The following is a 19,456-nucleotide window of genomic DNA, read 5'->3' as shown; positions in this document are numbered from 1 at the left end:
ACCAGGCTGGGAAACCAACTGTAGCCATTATAGCGCAGGGGCTCCTGGTTGGTTTTAGAGGCTGCAGAGATCAGTTGGGAAGACCTCTCCAGGCCTCCCAAAGAGAATAGAACCTGGGTGACTCTGGTTTTCAGGCTGTAGCTCTCTAAACTCTGTCCATACACCCCCTCCCACCCCCTTCCTTTTTCTGGAGGGTGTAAGTCATTGCTTCAGCAATTTTCTGGTTGGAAGACAGAACAGAGCCAGAGCTGGAGAGAGGGAGGGAGGGAGGAAGGAGGAAGGGAGGGAGGGATAGAAGAAAGGGTGGATAGAAGGGAGGGAGGTTAGAAGGAAAGGAAGAAGGCAGGAAGGAAGGATGGGAGGAATGATGGAAGGAAAGGAAGAAAGCAGGAAGGCAGGAAGGAAGGGAGGGAGGGAGGAAAGAGAGGGAGGGAGGGAGGAAAGGGAAGCCCTCTTAAAATAAAGCAGAGCCATTCTTGGGTGGCACTTCGGCATTGAAAACTGCAAATGTGTGGCTGAGGCTGGACCTAACGTTAGCCTTTGCAGTTTTAAAATAATCAAAGGAGAAAGCTCTTCTAAAGTCTTCATGTGGCCTCTTCCTGTGCAAACTGGGCATGGGGTGGACGACTTGTCCCTCTGTCTCTGCCTAAAAACGTTTTTTATTTACTTGCTCTTGAGGCAAACATGCATATGCACACACAAAAATGCAGGAACCCGTCACAAGGAACTTTACTGTGCCCCAAATTCTGTTACCCAATTGCTGAATCATGAAGCCATGAGGAATACAGGGGGGAAGGAGTGAAAATAGCCTGCATTTGGAGCCTGGGTCTGCCACTAGGTGACTAAAGCAAGTTACTCCCCCTTCTTGGGGCCTCAGTTTCCTTATTTATGTCAGGGGAGATTGGACTAGTAATAGCTGATAGTAATTGAATTATTGAATTCCTGAAACTAAAGGGCAAATGGGTTTGTTGCCCCTGTGTGTCTGTTCTAATCATTCAGTAGTGGATGCCAGACACATGGACTTGAGGAGTGGGAAGGCTCAGTGGGACAGTGCTGTGATCGATTAGTGATGTCTGCCAGGGGCGGGAGGGCGGCCAGGTGAGTGCAGTAAACCCCATGCGGAAGGTGGCTGTGCCTGTTTTGCTCCCCGAGGTGGCCCCGGGCACCTGGCAGAGTACCTGCCTTATAGCAGACACTCCATAAATACTTCTCGAGTGGCTGAGCTGATGGATGAAAATCAGATCTCCTTGTTGCCACTCTCTGCCGCTCTCATCCTCTCCAGACCAGCAAGGGACTTTACTGATGAGTGATCTCTGTTTACTGATGAGTGTTCTCTGTTTACCGAGAAGCCCCAAAAGGTCGTAAGCTTACGATCCTGACATCCTTCAGAAGAGCGTGCTCCTTCTGCCACTAACATCAGTCGTGCCTACGGTGGTCCCAGGAGGTATGGGATGTAGATGTCTTCGTTTTATGATGAGGAGAAAACTAGAGCTCAGATTTTAAAACGATTCCTAGATGGGTTTTCAGTAATGCCATTTACTGAATCTTGTGAGTTCTGAACACATTTTGGCAATTTCTAGAACAGTAATTCTCGCTGGGGGAGGGAGTGGGCAGATTTTTGTCTCCCCCTTCCTCCCGGGGGGACACTCAGCAGTGTCTGGAGATGTTTTTTTTTTTGGTTGTCACAATGGAGGGGAGGGGTGCTCCTGGCACCTAGTGAGTCGGAGATTCTGCTCGATTTCCCAAAGTCCACAGGACGTTCCAAACTGTGAAGGGCATCAGGATTGAGAAACCAGGCTTCAGGCTGAATGCACAGGTGATGCCAAGTTGCACTATTGTGGAGAGTTCATTCTGCATCATCTTATTGCATCACCTGGGACTGCTCCGCCCTAATTTCCTATTTACCTCCGGTGCTCATTTGGACAAATGAAATGCTCACGTGCCATCCTTGTGAAAGCATGGACTCTGAGGTCAGACTGCCAAGGTTCAAATCCTGGCTCCTCTACAGGCAGGCTGCATGACCCTGAACAAGTTACTCAACCTCCCTGTGCCTCAGTTTCCTCATCTGTTAGTCAGATAATAATAGTATCCCTTCCATAGAGGCGTTCTAGGAGTCAATGGGCCTTTGCACAGAAAGCTCTTGGCCCAGAGGAAGTAATTCATAAATGCCCATTATAGTTTCTATCATTTGCCAAGCTCATGACAATAAATGGCCATGCCAGTGTTAAAATGCAGGTGTGTCTGCTCCAGAGACCACATCCGTGGCTGCTGGGAGACAACTGAATTGTACCCCCGAGTTCAGTTGAGCAGTTCAACATTCATCCATTCCAAACAGATGAAGCCTAAGAGGGTGCCTATAGAGTGGTCCTCTAGCTCTCCCGACCGGAGAGAAGAGAAAAGCGCCCCCAGACTGCAGGGCCCCCTCTTCCCTGCAGGGAATTCTGGCCCAACCACAGGGAGGATGGATCAGGTTCTAATTATAAAGCTTCTGTAGAACTCCTCCAGAAACAGAGGGTGAGCCTGGCAGCTGGCGAGCTTTAGCAAGTGCCAAGAATCTCCTCCTAGCTCCTTGATCTGCCTCCGCCCAGCTGGGAGGCTTCTGGGAGGGCGTCCACTGCATGACTCTGCAAGGGACTCACGTAAGGGGTTAGAACTCAGTGGGCCACTTTGATTCCTACAGAAGCTTCTACACCCTGGGGGCTTATGGCAGCCTCACAAAGGAAGGGCAGCTGTGGGTGTGTGGCCTTGCCGGGATGAAGATGCTCCATCCCCTCTGTCGAGCGAGGGAACCTTAAGCAAATTGTTTCACCGCTCTGAGCCTCAGTTTCCCCATCTGTAAAATCAGGTTGACAAGAGCAATAGTTCAGAGGGTTGCTGGGAGGGTTATATGAGAAATGGAGGTAATGCACTTAGAACAGTATTTACTGACCCATGGTTAGCCCATGATCAATGGTAACTATTATTGGCTTTGGCTCAAAGAAGAAACCTTTCAGAATATGATCAGGTTGCTAGCTAGTTCAAAAGCTATAGGTTCATGTTATCTGTAAGGAGGGAAAGGGAGGTGGCTGGCAGGCAACAGGCCTCTCCTCTCGATATTTTGAAGATCCCCAGGCCTCCTTGCCCCATGACTATTTTCCTTTTCCTGGGCATGCCCAGAGGACACCAGGGGCGCGGAGCTGACAGCCTTCCAGGGGTGAGCAATGCTCATGATCATAACATCAGCATGCTCCTTTTGGAGGCTGCAGACCTGGCACCCAAGTGGTGGCAAGACCTTCAGCTTCTTGGAGCAGAAGCTCGAAGCCTTTCCAGGCTACAGGTTGTAGACCAGTGAGCCATGAACCTAACATGGTCTACACATGTGTTTTATTTAACCCATGCAACGCTGTACAGGATTTTGAATCAGCTGCCTCTGTTTAAAAAATAATGTATTATTCATAAAAATAAAGAGTTGTGGGTTGTCTTTTTTTTTTTTTTTTAATTGAGCTATCTGGCAACCCGGGATCCACATTCTGTGATGGCAACTTTTGGCTAGGGCTGAGTAGAGGCTGACAACACAGGCCAAGTTCTCTTGCATTCACCCATACCCACCTGTCCTTGCTGCATGACACCATCATGTATGTTCTCTGTCAGAGGCAATGGGAGCCATCAAAGGCCCAGGAGGAGGGGAGTGGCTCGTTCAAAGTACGGCATTCGGGGTTGGAAGTCCTGACTCCAGGTTTGACTCTGCTGATCCTGGACAAATCACTCAACTACTTTGACCCTTACTGGGCTAATTTGTGAAATAGGACTGGAAATAGCAGCCTCTTTCCACGGGCTGCTGTGAGGACCCAGCATAATGATGGGACAGCGATTTACAAAACGGGAATGAAAGGTCCATGAAGTCAGAGACTCTGGCTGTCACCTTCCCTGCTATAGCCCAAGACAAGGTCCAGTGTTTAGCAAACAGCAGGCACTCAATGTATGCCAGGCTTGTGACAGGTGCTCAATACATGCATATGGAAGGAACAAATGATTGAATGAATGATGCATATCGTCCATTTAGTGCTAGGCCCACAGCAGGTGTCTGATACACGTATATGGAATGAATGAATAACATACAGCATCATTCCTAGTGCCTGGCATACAGCAGGCACTTGATATATGTTTACTGTTAAATGAATAATTGAATGAGCAATTTTTAATGAATGCATATGTCTGTGCTTCTATCTCTAGAGCCTGGCATACAGGGGATGCTCGGTAAATGAATATGGAAGGAAGAAAAGGAGAGAGAGGAAGAGAGGGGTGGGGGGGAGAAGGGGCCAACAATCTGAAAGGCAGGACAGATGTTAAGCAGAATGACAAGTGTGGTTAATAAAAAGCTCAAAAGCCCAGGAGACATTCCTGCAGAGTCCAGAGCGGTGCTTGGATGGGGCTTGCTGCAGTGCCCATGCCTTTGCGGAGCCATGATGATACTCACAAATGGTTGCTGAGTCCACATTTCCTGGCCAGCTGGAAAGCCCTGGCATCAGCAGGCAAATGCAGAGCCAGATGCAGTCTGCTGTGACCCTACAGAATAGGTCACATGCAGGTCTTTGTTGCCTGGCATGGGGTCACGCGGAAACCCCAACGGGATGACGCAGCTCCCAGGCAGTCCCTGGAGGGAGGCTTAGCTCTCAGGCACCAGTCTTGGTGCCCTCTTCTCTATCCTCTCCTCTCCTCCTGCTCTGTTTTCCCTCTTTTCATTTTCTCTGCTGCTAATGATGTCCTATTTCTTTTTTTTTCCCCCTAAGATTGTATTTATTTATTTGAGAGAGAGAGAGTGAGGAAGAGAGAGAGAAGGAGCAGGGGGAGGGGCAGAGGGAGAAGGAGAAGCAGACTCCCAGCTAAGCAGGGAGCCCAATGCGGGGCTCCATCCTGGGGCGCCAGGATCATGACCTGAGCCGAAGGCAGACCCTTAACTGACTGAGCCACCCAGGTGTCCCTAATGATGTCCTATTTCTGATTCAAGACTCCTTGGATTCCAAGGAAGCAAACCCCTCTTAAGTTGGCTTAAGCCAAAAGAAAGGAAGTAAGTATATACGGCAAGTTACTGATTTCATAGTTATGCATTTTAGGGGTGCAGAAATGCCCTAGCCTTTAATAATTTGTTATGTACTTAATATTGATCTCTATACCCATTTCATTAAAAAAACAAAACAGGGCACCTGGGTGGCTGAGTCGGTTAAGAGGCCAACTCTTGATTTCAGCTCAGGTCATGATCTCAGGGTGGTGAGGTTGAGCCCTGGGTCAGACTCCACCCTTGGCGAGGAGTCTGCTTGGGATTCTCTCCCTCTCCCTCTGCCTCTACCCCCACTGTGTGTTCTCTCTCTGAAATAAATAAATCTCAAAAATAAAATAAAATAAATAAAATCTTAAAAACAACAACAAACCTGGGCACCTGGGTGGTTTAGTCAGTTGGGCGTCAGATTCTTGATTTTGGCTCAGGTCATGATCTCCATGCTCAGTGGGGAGTCTGCTTGAGATACTCTCTCCCTCTCCCTCTGCCCCTCCCCCCCACTCCCGAGTGCTCTCTCTCTAAAATAAATAAATAAAATCTTAAAAAAAAAACCTCAAATGCATGTTTTTGAAAAAGGTAACTTTATAGAGAGTCTTAAATAGGAAATCAGTAGCAATTGCCCTAAATAGGAAATATCTGCAAAAATAAATACGGTGAAAATAAAACAATGTTACTAAATTCTAGTTGGTTACAGTTGCCCCTCTGCCCTGTTTGTTAAAAAGAGAGCTTAGTGAGTATTTAAAAAGGTGTTAAACCAGTTAGAATGGCAAAAATGGACAGGGAAAGAAACAACAAATGTTGGAGAGGTTGTGGAGAAAGGGGAACCCTCTTACAGCTGTTGGTGGGAATGCAAGTTGGTACAGCCACTTTGGAAAACAGTGTGGAGATTCCTCAAAAATTTAAAAATAGAGCTACCCTATGACCCAGCAGTTGCACTCCTGGGTATTTACCCCAAAGACACAGATGTAGTGAAAAGAAGGGCCATATGCACCCCAATGTTCATAGCAGCAATGTCCGCAATAGCCAAACTGTGGAAAGAGCTGCGATGCCCTTCAACAGATGAATGGATAAAGAAGATGTAGTCCATATATACAATGGAATATTACTCAGCCATCAGAAAGGATAAATACCCAACTTTTACATCAACATGGATGGGACTGGAGGAGATTATGCTAAGTGAAATAAGTCAAGCAGAGAAAGTCAATTATCATATGGTTTCACTTATTTGTGGAACATAAGGAATAACATGGAGGACATTAGGAGAAGGAAGGGAAAAATGGGCGGGGGGAATTGGAGGGAGAGATGAACCATGAGAGACTATGGACCTGAGAAACAAACAGGGTTTTAGAGGGGAGGGTGGAGGGGGGATTGGTTAGCCCGGTGATGGGTATTAAGGAGGGCACGTAATACATGGAGCACTGGGTGTTATATGAAAACAATGGATCATGGATCACTACATCAAAAACTAATGATATATTGTATGGTGACTAACATAACATAATAAAATTAAAAACTACAAAAAAAAATTAAAAAATTAAAAAATTAAAATAAATAAATAAATAAATAAATAAAAAGGTGTTAAAGACAGACTAGCTCCGCATGGATCCTTTCTCTTGGACTTAATCAGAAGAATAATGATTGAAATGAAAAAGAAATCACTTTCTTGCAAGCTAATGCAAGTTATTTAAAATATTCCCTCTCCCACTTAAAATCATTTTCCAAGAGACTGGAAATCATCTGGCAGACCTACAGATTTCTTCTCTTGTCCCTTTTAATTCATTTAAGTTTATATAAGTAATCTCTATACCCAGCATGGGGCTCGAACTCACAACCCTGAGATGAAGAGTCGCATGCTCTTCCGACTGAGCCAGCCAGGTGCCCCAGTTCATTTTAATTTTAAATCTAAAATCAGTGTGCTTCACACTTTCCTCCTGAAGTGTCCCCAGGGGGACAGGAGAAGGAACTCAAAGCTGGATCTGGGAGAATTACTGCAGAGAGAGACCTGCCCAGACACCATGTTGCAGGTCTATAATCCATGTAAAATTTGTGTTCTACTCCATAATATGTTGGGTGTTCGTTTCGATATAAAAATAACATTTTAAATTGCATTCACCCTTAATTTTTTCTCAATCTCTAAGAGTAATTAGCACTGCAGGAATATGCATGTTTGTCTTGTAGCATTGTGTCCTTAGGTGGTTCTCAACCCATCAAAAGCAATGTTCCTTCTCTCTCTCAAATAAATAAATAAAATAAAATAAAATAAAAAAGCAATGTTCCTTTTATTTAGAAATTGTTATGAGAACTTTTAATAATGCCCCTTAATTATCCAGAAATAATTTCAAAAATAAAATAAAGTAGCCACTTGTATAATCTCTAAAAGAAACCAGGTATAAAAAAATAAAATAATAAAATAAATCAGGTATAATGCCCCAAGTATGATATGATGGAGGATTTTTTTTAAAGGAGGCAATTAATTAAATAAGGTTTATTTTCAATATGCAAATATGCATGCACAATTGCCTAGATAATAAAAGGAAGTAGTTAATATTTGTCCCTGATTATAAATAAGCTTGTATTTAACTGAATTTTGTTGATATTTTTTCTTTATATTTGACATTTTGAAATAGATTTAGATCAGTCTATTCATAGATACACATAGAAACCCAGTGAATGCAGACAGATACTGAAGTGTTCCCTCAGTGACTCAAATACCATATGCAGTGTTGCTGTTAACAACATGGCTTTCTGAAATGATGAGCAATTTTGTAAAGTTCCAGATCAAACCACACACAAACTTCCTTTGATTTACCTAGAAGTTGCATTCCCGAAAAATTAAGTGTATATTCAAACTATGCCCCTCCCCCAAATCTTATTTCTATATAAAATAGAGTGAAGGTCAAGGTGCAGATAATCATAGAGTTTTCACCTGCATTGAGTCAAGTAGAAAGTTCCATTTGCGATGGTGCAGGATGCAAGACAAGTCTTTATTGAGTCTCGTGCACTGTGGGGCATCTAACATCTCAGGGCCCTATATATTAAATGCCAATCACTGGGACAACCAAGAATGTCCCACAGTTTTCCCACACCACCCGCCCTCAGGGGTTGGCAGCATCCCACAGAGAATCCCTGGTATTCCCTTGCCTGTGTGGATTACTGTTTAGCATGACCCCATTGATGGCTTTCAACAGGTTCAGGGGCCATGTGGCCTGGCAGTGCTGAGAAGCCCTGTGACTTGGTGTCTTCCTTCTCTGCAGGGGCTGAAGATCAGCGTGCTCTGGACTCTGTACTATGGCATCCTCAGTGCTTTCGCGCCCGTGTACAGCTGGATCCTGGTGCTCCGGGGCCTGGTGGGCTTCGGGATTGGAGGGGTCCCCCAGTCGTAAGTAAATGCCCAGCTCTGGCCATCCAGCAAGACAGCCAGTCAACTATGTTCATGGCCTTGGGGGGGATGCAGAGATGGTACACTTGGGCTTCTGGTATCACGAGGTATAATGCAGCCAGAGAGGACTACCATTATCAGAATTGTAATGATTGACAGTACAAAAGCAACACCATAGGGGCACCAGGCTGGCTCAGTCAGTGGAGCATGTGACTCTCGATCTCGGGGTTGTAAGTGCGAACCCCATATTGGGTGTAGAGGTTACTAAAACATAAAATCTTAAGGGGCACCTGGGTGACACAGTCAGTTAGGCATCTGACTCTTGGTTTTGGCTAGGGTTGTGATCTCGGGGTCCTGGAATCGAGCCCCATATCGCGCTCCCTCCATATTCAGTGTAGAGCCTGCTTGGGATTCTCTCTCCCTCTGCTCCTCCTATTCCTGCTCTCTCTCTCTTCTCTCTCTCTTTCAAATAAATAAATCTTTTAAAAGATAAAATAAAATCTTAAAAAAACCCCAACACAATAGCTGGAAGGTCATAAATGTGAAATAATAATAAAAATTAATAGATCTAGCATTGATTGGACATTTTTCTTGGACATTTCACAGCAGCCCCGGGAGGTATGTGTTTATCAAGTGATTGTAATCTCCATTTTACAGTTGAAACCGAGACTCAATGGGTGAGACCATTTGCCCAAGTCATATGGTATGTAGTGGAACTAAGAACCCGAGTCTGTCTGCCTACAGCATCCATGCTCTTAACCATCATGAGGGGAACAAGGCCCCCTACCCCCCTCTAACCTAAGCTCAAGGCAGGGGTGGGCATAACCATATGCAAATCGAGTGTTAGTTTGTTGGTGCTTTTGTCAAAGTACTGAGTAGTCACAGTTGTAGGAATAAGTTACTCTGTCCTGGGAGATTGGCAGACAATTGCATGTGGGCTGTATCCAACCTGCTGACTGGTTTTATAAAGTTTTATTGGAACACAGACACACCCATCATTTACATATTAACTCTGCCCATTTTCATATACAGCCACAGAGCTGAGTAGTCTCAGTAGAGAAAATATCTACTATCTGGCCCCTAGACTATTTCATTTAATCCCCCCAAAATATCCTAAGTAAATTATATTATTCATCCCATTTCACAGACACAGAAACTGAAGCACAGAGAGGTAAAGTGACTTGCCCCGGGTGACACAGCCAGGAAGAGGCAGAGCTAGAATCTGAACTCGGGCCTTCTAACTCCAGAGCCGAGGCTCTAACAATTGCATTGTACTGCCTTTCTATTAAGGATGTAAAGGATTGGGAAAGACCCAGAGGCAGATTGGGGATGATGTGGGATATTTCATAGGAAGGGACCTGAATGAAAAGAAGAAGCCATAGCTGAGTCCAAGGAAGGCTGATGGTCCATTCTGGTTAGTTTGTTGCGGTGAGATATGTGAGAACTAGAAGCTGAGGTTGGACAGGTAGACCAGGGCAAGCTTCCTAGAGGTCTTGAATGCCAGGCCAAAGGGATTGCCTGCAGGCAGTGGGGAGCCACTGAGAGTTCTTGAGCGGGGGAGGTACTTTAGGAGTATTAATCTGGCAATGCTGGGTAGGGTGAGTTGAAGGTAAGGAATAATAATTCCTGTTGCAATAATTTAGGGAAATTTCCCACAAGGACCAGTTTGTTCATTTATTCAACCAGTATTTCTTGAGCATCTACGATGGCACTGGCCTAGTACTAGATGCTGCGGATACAGCAGTGAGCAAGACAGACATGGTCCCTGTTATAGGTGGGGATCTCGGAAAACAGAATGCAAGATGGAGGTTAGTGTGCAAGTGGTTATTGAGATCAGCACCGGCAAGGAAGTGAGTAAAGCTTGAATGGGCAGAGGGAGGAGTTGAGCACGGCGGACCCTATAGGGGTTCCAGAGCTGGGATGGCTTCTTAGAGTTGTTCCAAAATGAGGCATGGGAGCTGGACTTTTGTACCTTCACATCAGCCACATTGGACATGGGCTGCCCTCAAGGAGGGAGCATGACCTTGGGCAAGGCAGCTGCTTTGGGTCAAGAAATTCCTGCCAGGGACCCAATTTTGAGCTCTTAGCAGGTAACATTCCTGGTCATTCCAGAGGGACTGTGTGCCTCCGTCCTGAAGGGTGAGTCCAGGTGGTACATCACAGCGCCCGCCACAGCCCACCTCTTGCACCTCTTGGATCCCCTTGCTTCATATAATAAGCCCATCCCATCTGGGAACAGTTTCTCCAGGATTCTGGTTGGTCTTTTCCCTGAAGACTTAAAAGAGGATGGCTAGTGGGATAAACTAAAGTCCCTGCTATTGCTGTTGGTCTCCCAGCTACCACTGATGCCCAGTATGTCCCTCCCTTGTTACTCATTCTAGGTTCCCATCACCTCTGGCCAGTACTTCTGCGATCGAGATGGTTTACCCGGTGGGATGATCCAGACCCCATGCCTGAGTCACCGTGTCCTTCCCAGGCTGTAGCTGCTGCTTGTCCATTTAACACCAAAATTGGGCAGGGGGTTACCAAAAGATGTCCAGTGTATCACCTGGGTGCCCCATTAGATAACAGCAGCCCTACCACCTCCTGATGCTCAGGGTCAACTCCTCAGACAGAATGCTAACTCTCTTTCTTGATACAAGGAACCCAAAGTTACTAAGTGGGAGACTTTGCCTAAAGTTGAATGGGATTCTTGCAGGAGAAGAATCCCCTGGGGGAAGCATGCCCTCTCTGGGAACCAGGACCTCTAACCCCACACGTGGGGCAAGTACAAATTCTTCTTCAACCCTTTGATTTCAGAATGACATATTCCTTCTACATTGCACATATGATGGGGATTGATTTAAGGGTATATTGTGTCCTGCAAGACAGTATCCCATCCTCATAGAGCATCATCTCTAAGCCAATGCCTCCGTGGCTGCTCCATCCCCCTGTCAGGCCAGCAGCTGCTCCATCCCCCTGTCAGGCCAGCAGCTGCAAGGTACCATAAGATATGATAGGACCAGTGGATTCCATGGTCCTACACCCACTGCTGCATCTCCTTTGTTATGTATCGGCTCCCTTGGTCCCAAGCACTGTAATGTGGGATTCTGTGTCAATGAGTCAAATACTTGGAAAGCCCTCAGACAGTGGTGCTATCTGGGCCCCGTGGGCAGGAAAGGCAAACCGATACCCAGAATATGTGCCAGTTCCATCAAGATGAGTCACTGCTCCTTCCACAATGGAAGATGTCCAGTATAAATAATTCGCCATCACATGACATGGGATGGCTCCATCCTGGGGCTCTGCGTTGGTCTCTGTTGCTGGCAGATGTGCGTTGGTGCCCGAGGATCTGGCCCAATTGCCTCTCGAGGGTTAACAGTTCACTGGCTGGCTTCTTGAGCCTGTTGAGTGTCACTGTTGGGGAAGACTGGGAGAGGGCACGTAGAAGAGTAAGGCTAACGCTGAAGTAGCGTGACTTGATCATGACTACCAGATTCGAATCCTGACGCTGTCACATAACAGCTGTGTGCCCTTAGGCGAGTCACTAAACCTTTCTGTGCCTCAGTTTCTTTATCTCTAAAATGGGGATAATAGCATACCTACATCATGGGGTCACTTAGAATATTACATGACAACACATGTGAGGTGCCCGGGCCAGTGCCCAGCAGAGCGCTCAGTGAATGTCAGCACGTGTCGGGTCTGTCAAAGGCCGTGAAGCTCAGGCGTCAGTGTGATGGATGTTGGACTCCGTGGGCAATTATGGAAAGAGTAAATGGGGACGGGAGATACACTCACATGGAGTGAACACAGGAACAAATCCCCAGACTCTTTCTGCCACTTAGAGGCCGGAAGGGCATCAAGTGGCTCGCAGTTCTCTCCAGTCCTTCCTTCCCTACTCATTATTGATCCCTCCATGGCTCTGCAGAGTAGACATCTGACATACACTCCTGGACCTAGGATGGGCTTAAAAACCACCGGAGCTTGAGGCAGAGGCCATTAAGCCAAGCCCATAAATCTGGGCTGGCAGGAGCTTGTGGCCAGTGTCGTCCACGTCTGGACCAACTCCAGGAAATCCTGCAGACATAGCCACTGTTCCATTCATGAGCCATTCATTCACTAGGGTACAGTTTTCTCCTAGGCTGGAAGGAATGTACTCATAGAAATACATACTAAATTCCTTTCCCAGGGAAATGACAGCAGAACCAGCCTCCAAATAGTTACGTGGATTTTCTTCCCTCAAGAAAGAAGGAACAGGAATTACGTATTCAGAATGTCCAGGGATTCTTGTCTGAAATGGTGGAATAAGAAACGTTATTTTCTATTTCTTCTTCTCCACAGTTTCTGGAAATGTCATCAAAGATGTAAGAAATAGAATAGACCTGTAACAGGGCTGGAAAGCAAGAAAAGGGTGCCATCAGCCAATCAGAAATTTTGAGGAACCTCTGGAAGATTGTAGGCAGATGGGATTCCAATGGCAGAGTAACTGGAAGAGAGAAAACCCACCTCCTAAAACAGCAAAGGGGAAAGATCTTCAGGGAGAGAGGACAGGACACCAGGGGAATAAAATTAAGGACACAGAGCAGCTGGGAGGGCCTTTGCCCCTTACCCTTCCGTCATGAGGGTCCTCAGCTTGCCTGCCTGCTCCCAAATCCACCCCCCAAATGTCATGCCTCCCCACTTAGCTGTTCCTTTACTTAACCCTACTACAGCCCTTCTGTTTATTTATTGAGCTAGTATCCACACGACCATTTTAAAACTCTCAAAACCTCAAGACACAGGTATTATTATCCCCATTTTACAGATAAGAAAACTGGGGTTTTAAAAATTAAGTAACATGCCCAAGACCACACAGCTAACAAAGGGCAGAGCTCAGATTTAAATATCACTTGACCCTGCAAACATATTCTCTTAAATACCCCACTCTACAGCTCTTTTGTCCATGAGGAGAGCAAATAAAAACAGAAAAAAAATTACAGAAGAAATATTTAGCAACCCAAGAGAGCCACAGGCTTCCCAGAACTTCCACTCCAGCCATTTACGTAAAAATAATCATGGCTTAATTATGCAATGTTCTTAGCTCCTTATAATAATGGCTCCCCTAAGTTCATTTTTTGGAAACATTTAGTTGAAGATATGTTTATGTAATTAAATGCAACCAAGAGTTTCCATTCATTTAGGCTTTGCACCACTTCACAAAACCAAATGAGTAAGACTTTGCTGTATAATTTTTAAAAGTGCAACAAGAAGTCCTTATAATGAATTTTTAGTATAAATACAAATTTTATTATTTAAAATTAAAATTGTTTAAAAATTAAATTAAATCAAAAATTGTTTTTCTTTCAGTTTTATCAATGTGTAATTGACATCCAGAATTCAAGGTGTAAGCCTAATGACTTGACTTACCTATCTTGCAAAATGATCACCTCAATAATTTTAGTTAACGCACATCATCTTATCTATAAACTATATTATCAATAAAGAGCCCATCCCTCAGCTCTAATCTGTGCTTTTTTATATGCTTCCCTCAATCCCTCTTTTTAATTTTATAATTTTTTAAAAGATTTTATTTTTAAGTAATCTCTACACCCGATGTGGGGCTTGAACTCACAACCCCGAGATCAAGAGTCACATGCTCTGCCGACTGAGCTAGCCAGGTGCCCCATCCCTCTTTTTCTTCTTTCCTTTATTTCTTTGCCCAAAGTAGGTGTTTATATTGGTCCTTGGTGACAGCGATAGTAACATTAATAGTGATGATGATCATCACAACGTCCACTGAGTGCTTACCAAGTGCCAGGCACTATGCTAAGTGCTCATCTTGTTCACTGACAACCCTATCATCCCCAGTTTACAGAAGAGAAAACTGAGGCTCAGAGATCATTAAGTGGCTTGCTTAAGGTCAGATGGTTATTAAATAGAGCGTGGAATTATCTCTCGCTTTGTAACAAACCACCCCGACACTTATGGCTTAACAACAATTTATTGAGTTCATGATTCTGCAGTTGGGCAGTATGGCTGTTCTGAGCTCAGCAGGGCTCACTCATGTGTCTCCAATCACCTGGTGAATTGGATGGGGGCTGGCTGGGCTAGCATGGCCACAGCTGACTCATCTATGCTCCACAAGCCTCTCAAACTTCAGCTGGCTAGCCCGGGCACCTGGTCATGTGGCACCTGGTCACGTGGCACCCGGGCAGGGGTCCAAGTGAGCAAGCAAAAGCTGTAGAGCTTCTTGGGACCCAAGCTTGGAACTGGCACAATATCACGTTTGCAACATTCTATTGAACAAGAGCAAGTCGCAAGGCCCAGATTCAAGGGATGGGGAAGTAGACTTTGCATGGAGTGACCTGCAAGGAAGCAAGACACAGGGAGGGAAAATAGTGAAGCACCTTGTGCAGACCATCTACCATGTGGAGAAACTGGGTTCAAATCCACACCCACCTAATGCTAAAGTTCTTACATTTGAACAGATGTCCTGAAAGGATTCTCAACTTATAGAGTCAGAAAGTCCTGGTAAATCATTAATGTCCACTGGGTCCCTGGTTACTCATTTGGAGATGACTCTGGGACATAGAACTGGAAATTCTGAGTGGTTTCTGTTCCCTTTAATTAAGACAGAAAAGAGGATCACATTTAGGATGCCAAATAATTAGCTTTTCTGTCTATGGAGGAGCATCAAGAGGGAAGAGACTTTAACTCAAGTGAAAAAATTAGAAGCAACTTAATCTTTATCATTACAAGTAATACATTTTTGTTTTAGAAAATGCAGATAAGCATCAAAAAATGATCATTGCCTCTAGTTGCAAAATATACACAAAATATATATAAGAAACATGTAGGCACCATGGCCGATTGTTTATTGTTTCCGATAGAGGGTGCCAAGTATTTCAGCAGAAATGCCTCCTAGCTAAGAGACTGAGAAGCAACCCTGCCTAAACTGGCACCCTGCTTGTGTGTTAGCCACGCTTGAAGACTAATACTCCAGGTAGCTGCCCACCTGTTCCACCTTGAGACCTCCTCAGAAGATTCTTCAGATTGGTGTCTAGATGGAGCTTGCTCACAAACCTGTCCTTGGCACTGCTCTTTCCCCTCCAGACCAAACAGAAATGCCAAATGGAGATCACAGGTCACTTCTCTCCAAGCATGTGATCCAAATGGCAAATCTCTAATTGCCAAGTGCTGTAAATGTGATTATTTTCAGCAGGAATTTATTCACACCAGTATCAACTGCTTCTTGGCATTGCTACTTTCATTGCTCATTCTTCTATTCTTCAGTGTGATTGTAATAATCACCACACTTTGGATGAAGATCAAACAGCTCGTTTTCATAATGAATTGCTATAAATAATGGCTGGTGTGGGACACAACAATTACAAGAAAAAATGTTTCTTGTGGCAGAGGTGGCAAAAACAAGAAATTGAAAACAATCTATTAATCAACAGGATTGCAGCTGTTTAAAAATAATGCAGTAAATATACGTATATTAATATGGAAAGATTTCCAGACTGTCTTATTGAAAGCAGATCGTGACACAGAGATGCTAGGGCAAGTAGTTTAGTCTGGGAGATCCTGCAGCACGCATCTCCAGATTGTCCCATTCAAGGGACGAGGGAGATGTCATTTGTTGAGAGATGCTCCTGGGAAGTTTAAATTCCTTGGCACTCCTGGTCTGCCACAGAGGTTGGCAGAGTAAGCTTTAATAACCAGAGAAAGCACTCAGGGGAGAGTTACAGGTACTGACAATTGGAAACTGGACAGGCATGCATGGAAGTGGCAAGAGTTGGGGCATTTTTATGGGTGGAACATGAACAGTGTGCTGCATGTGTGAAGGAAGGAAGGAGAGAAGGAAGGAAGGAGGGAGGGGGAGAGGAAGGAAGGAAAGAGAGAAGGAAGGGAGGGAGGGAAGGAGGAAGGAAGGATGGAGGAAGGAAAGATGGGAGGGAGAAAGGAGGGAAGGAAGGATGGGAGGGAAAGAGAGAAGGGAGGAAGGAAGGAGGGGAGGGAGGGAGGGAGGGAGGAAGGAAAGTAGGACGGAAGGAAGGAAGGGAGGAAGGAAGGTGCGAGGGAGGAAGGAAGAAAAGAGGGAAAGAAGGGAGGGAGGGGGGAAGGAAGAAAAGAGAGACGGAAGGAAGGGAGGGAGGGGGAGGAAAGAGAGAAGGAAGGGAAGAAGGAAGGAAGGAAAGAGAGAAAGAAGGAAAGGAGGGAAGGAGGGAGGAAGGAAAGATGCGAGGGAGGAACGAGGGGAGGAAGGAAGGAAGGAAGGAAAAATGGAAGAGAAGGAGGACAGGAGGGAGAGACGAAGGGAAGAAAAGAGAAGGAAAGAGAGAAGGAAAAGAAAGATATGTTGCTTAAATTTATTTATTTATATAGAGAAGGAGCTGGAAGGTTGCAAAGCAAACTCCTGGTTATTATGGCTTTGGGGGAATGGAATGGAAGTAGGGGCAATGGGGAAGAGGAAGAATTATCATCTACTCTGTATACTTATGTATTGCTTAATTGTTTTACAATGCAAATGCATTCAGGTACTACTTCTGTAACTAAAAAAAAAAGAAAAAAGAAAAAATACTGCATGCTATAGCTTCATTATAAAAAGAAATCCTTGCCATCTAAGGACAGGCATAACTTTGCCCTTAGAATATGCTGCTGCACGTTTTTGCGTGGTTAGTAGTTTAATTTGGTGGAGGGAAGGTAAACATGCTTCTCATTTTATTATTATTATTGATTTTTTAGATAATATAAGCACACCATTTGGAGAATAGCATAAAAATTTCAAAGAAGTCATCCATGGTAATTGCTATAACCTCTGTAACCACTATAATCTTGATCCTTATTCTCAGGGCTGAGTTAGTGAAATTCCTAATGGTTTTTGTTGAGAGAGCTACTTGTAGGCATATAAATCAGAGTAAGTTTTTTTGGGGAACCACTTTGGTATTATATATCAAAAGCCTTAAAACTATGTATGCCCTTTGACACAAATTCTACTTAACAGGGACCTATCCTAAGGAAACCATGTGAAGACAAAGATGTCTTCAGCCTAAAGACAACGTTTACTGAAGTATTGTTTATAATTGTGAAACCATCCAAATAGGGATGGGCTACAAAATATAGACAGATCTGGGTTAGAATTTAGAATTTTGGCTTTTCTACTTACTAACTTACTAGCTGTGTGATCCTGGTCAATTAACAATTTATCTGACATAGATGGATCTGGAGATAAAAATGAGAATCAAAGATACACGCACATACACAGGATTATAAGTATCTACTCCATTGATTTGAAATGTTTGAGTGAGATAATCCGTGTAAAACATCTAGAAGAGTGTTTGGCACATAGTAGGTCCTCAATAAAAGGTAGCTATTAAGAAAAGAATGGTTCATGCATGTGATAGAACATATGTGTGTAAGAGGATTTTCAATGGCATGGAAATGCTATTTATAAATCAAATAAAAACTAGGGTTCAAAATTCTTGAGTATGATCTTAGCTACAGAGAGAGATTAAGAAAGAGAAAGGGAGAGAGATAAAGACAAAAGATCGAGACAGGAAGAGAGAATATACTAAAATACTTATACCATGAATTAAACTAGGTGATAATTGACTTTCTCTTCATGCTTTTCTCTAAATAGAATATATCTGAATGACTAAAGCTCTAGCATTTTCTCTGAGACGCCTAAGAATTCTTCCTTCTTTGGACAGAGGTATCTTTTATCATAACCCTAAGAAGGACTTCTACTGGAGAAAGAACTGTTCTTAAATCTCAATGGTATTGCTAAGACCAACTTTTCTTTCTCTTCTTTTTTTAAGACCAACTTTTCAAATGTTAGATGTTATGCAGGGAAAGACATCATTCTGGTGAGGCAGCTCCAATTGTTCAAGAGCAATTCTAGGAGAAGTTTGCAGGTATGAGCCATTAGCAGCAGCTGGGAGTTGGGCAAACTGAACTAGTAAAGGGATCCCAGGAGACCTAGATGGGTTACCAGCAGTATCTGCCTCAAAAGGGTCAATGGAAATTAGCCTCTCTCTACCCCGTCTCCCTTATGAGGAGCCAGGAGAGTAACATGAAGCCATCTGGTTGCTCAGATGCTTGACTTAGGTGGAAGATGTGGGAAAAAAGAAGGCCTCTTCCTAGCAAAATGGGAGGCGGCATGGGGAAGAAGCTTAGAGGTTTCCTCCTCTTTCCAGCATGGCCAATGGCTGCGGAAGTGAAAGGTAGGGGAAGGGGGCAAGAATGCAGTAGATGGAGGAGGGAGCCAGTATATTTAGGGCATTGGTTACATTCAGCAAGCAAATAAATGGATTAAGCAAATATTGAGGATAAAGAGGCCTGGGTGTCTCAATGTTGGAGAAGGGAATTATGAACATGGAAACTGGGAGGGCTAGAAAGAACCCTAACCTTGGGGCGCCTGGCTGGCTCAGTCAGCAGAGGATGCAACATTTGATCTCGGGGTTGTGGGTTCAAGCCCTGTGTTGGGTATAGAGATGACTTAAAAAAAAAAAAAAAAGAAAGAAAGAAAGAACCCTAACCTTCTGGTTGGACTGGAATTGAAAGTATCAGTGTGAACTCATTGTTTTTTTAAATACGTATACACACATGGATATAGAAACAGACATAGATGTATGGTGTGCGTGTAGAGAAAGAGAGAGAGAAATGGAAAGACCAAGACAGACAGATAGATAGATAGATAGATAGATGATAGAAAGATAGATAGAGGTCTGGGGTAGGGCCTGGAGATCTAAGTACTTAGCCATTGTCCCAGGAAATTCTGAAGTTAAGTGGTCCACAGACCACCCTCAGAGGAATGTTGACCTAGAAATTCAGAAAGTGGGGCGCCTGGTAGTTCAGTCGGTTAAGCGTCAGACTCTTGATTTCGGCTCAGGTCATGATCTCAAGGTTGTGAGATCGAGCCCCGTGTCTGGGCTCCATGCTCAGTACGGAGTCTGCTTGTCCCTCTCCCCCTGCTCATTCACACGTTATTGCTCTCAAATAAATAAATAAATGAAATCTTAAAAAAAAAAAAAAAAAGAAATTCGGAAAGCTGTGGCAATCTTCTTACTCAGTCCTGACCT

General features: G+C 44.4%; 1 protein-coding gene across 2 annotated transcripts in view; it reads left to right on the top strand.

Annotated features, from left to right (window-relative positions):
• SVOP (SV2 related protein) overlaps nucleotides 1-19,456 on the top strand; it is a 68,022-nt gene that overhangs the window by 27,455 nt on the left and 21,111 nt on the right. For both annotated transcript variants that reach the window (XM_032397978.1, XM_032397977.1), the window contains exon 6: nucleotides 8,290-8,414. In XM_032397978.1, coding sequence (XP_032253869.1) covers nucleotides 8,290-8,414 — 125 coding nt within the window. The remainder of the gene's footprint in view (nucleotides 1-8,289; nucleotides 8,415-19,456) is intronic.

Source organism: Phoca vitulina, unplaced genomic scaffold, assembly GCF_004348235.1.
Source record: "Phoca vitulina isolate PV1807 unplaced genomic scaffold, GSC_HSeal_1.0 scaffold108, whole genome shotgun sequence".
Lineage (NCBI taxonomy): Eukaryota > Metazoa > Chordata > Mammalia > Carnivora > Phocidae > Phoca > Phoca vitulina.
Note: the sequence above shows the minus strand (reverse complement) of the source record. Positions and strands in the feature narration are given on the sequence as shown.